The following is a 556-nucleotide window of genomic DNA, read 5'->3' as shown; positions in this document are numbered from 1 at the left end:
TATATCAATATTTTTGTTTATAAACTTTGTCAAACTTTACAAAGATTGACTTTGACAAAAACTAATATGCGGAATAAATAAAAATGGAGGGAGTATATAGACCTATTTCAGAATAGATTCATGCATTTTGCTTCGCATTTAAAATCTCAAAAAGCCTTATATTTAGAAACGGATAGAGCATAATAATAAGAAAATGATAGAGATAGGGATAGAGATTTCCCGTAAAAAAAAAGAGATAGGGATAGAGATATGTATCCTAGCTGGAAAGGGAGTCGCGTGACGTCTGCCCATCTGCTCCGCCGCGGCGGCGCAGCCTAATCGGCGGGTGGCAGAAACGAATACGACACCAACAACCCACTCCTCGCCTGTCGCCACTCCGCTATCCCCTCTTCCTCCCTCCCTCCCTCCCTCTTCGTCACTGCTCCACTCCACACCCCTGTTCCCAGACGCAACCACCGGCGACGACGACCGACGATGCTTCGCGCCGTCCTCCTCCGCTCAGGTAGATCGCTCCCCTCCCTCCCTCCCTCCCCGTCCTCCATCCCTGAGGCCGCAC

The 556-nt window shown here is 48.6% G+C and overlaps 1 protein-coding gene across 1 annotated transcript in view; it reads left to right on the top strand.

Annotated features, from left to right (window-relative positions):
• The first annotated feature begins 347 nt into the window (after nt 1-347).
• Nucleotides 348-556, top strand: part of LOC119365782 (methylmalonate-semialdehyde dehydrogenase [acylating], mitochondrial-like) — a 7,409-nt gene continuing 7,200 nt past the window's right edge. Inside the window, exon 1 of the mRNA XM_037631423.1 lies at nt 348-502. Within this exon, the coding sequence (XP_037487320.1) occupies nt 475-502 (28 nt within the window). The 5' untranslated portion in view covers nt 348-474. The remainder of the gene's footprint in view (nt 503-556) is intronic.

The sequence above is a fragment of the Triticum dicoccoides genome, chromosome 2B (genome assembly GCF_002162155.2).
Source record: "Triticum dicoccoides isolate Atlit2015 ecotype Zavitan chromosome 2B, WEW_v2.0, whole genome shotgun sequence".
NCBI lineage: Eukaryota > Viridiplantae > Streptophyta > Magnoliopsida > Poales > Poaceae > Triticum > Triticum dicoccoides.
This window is presented reverse-complemented; position numbering and strand designations above follow the sequence as displayed.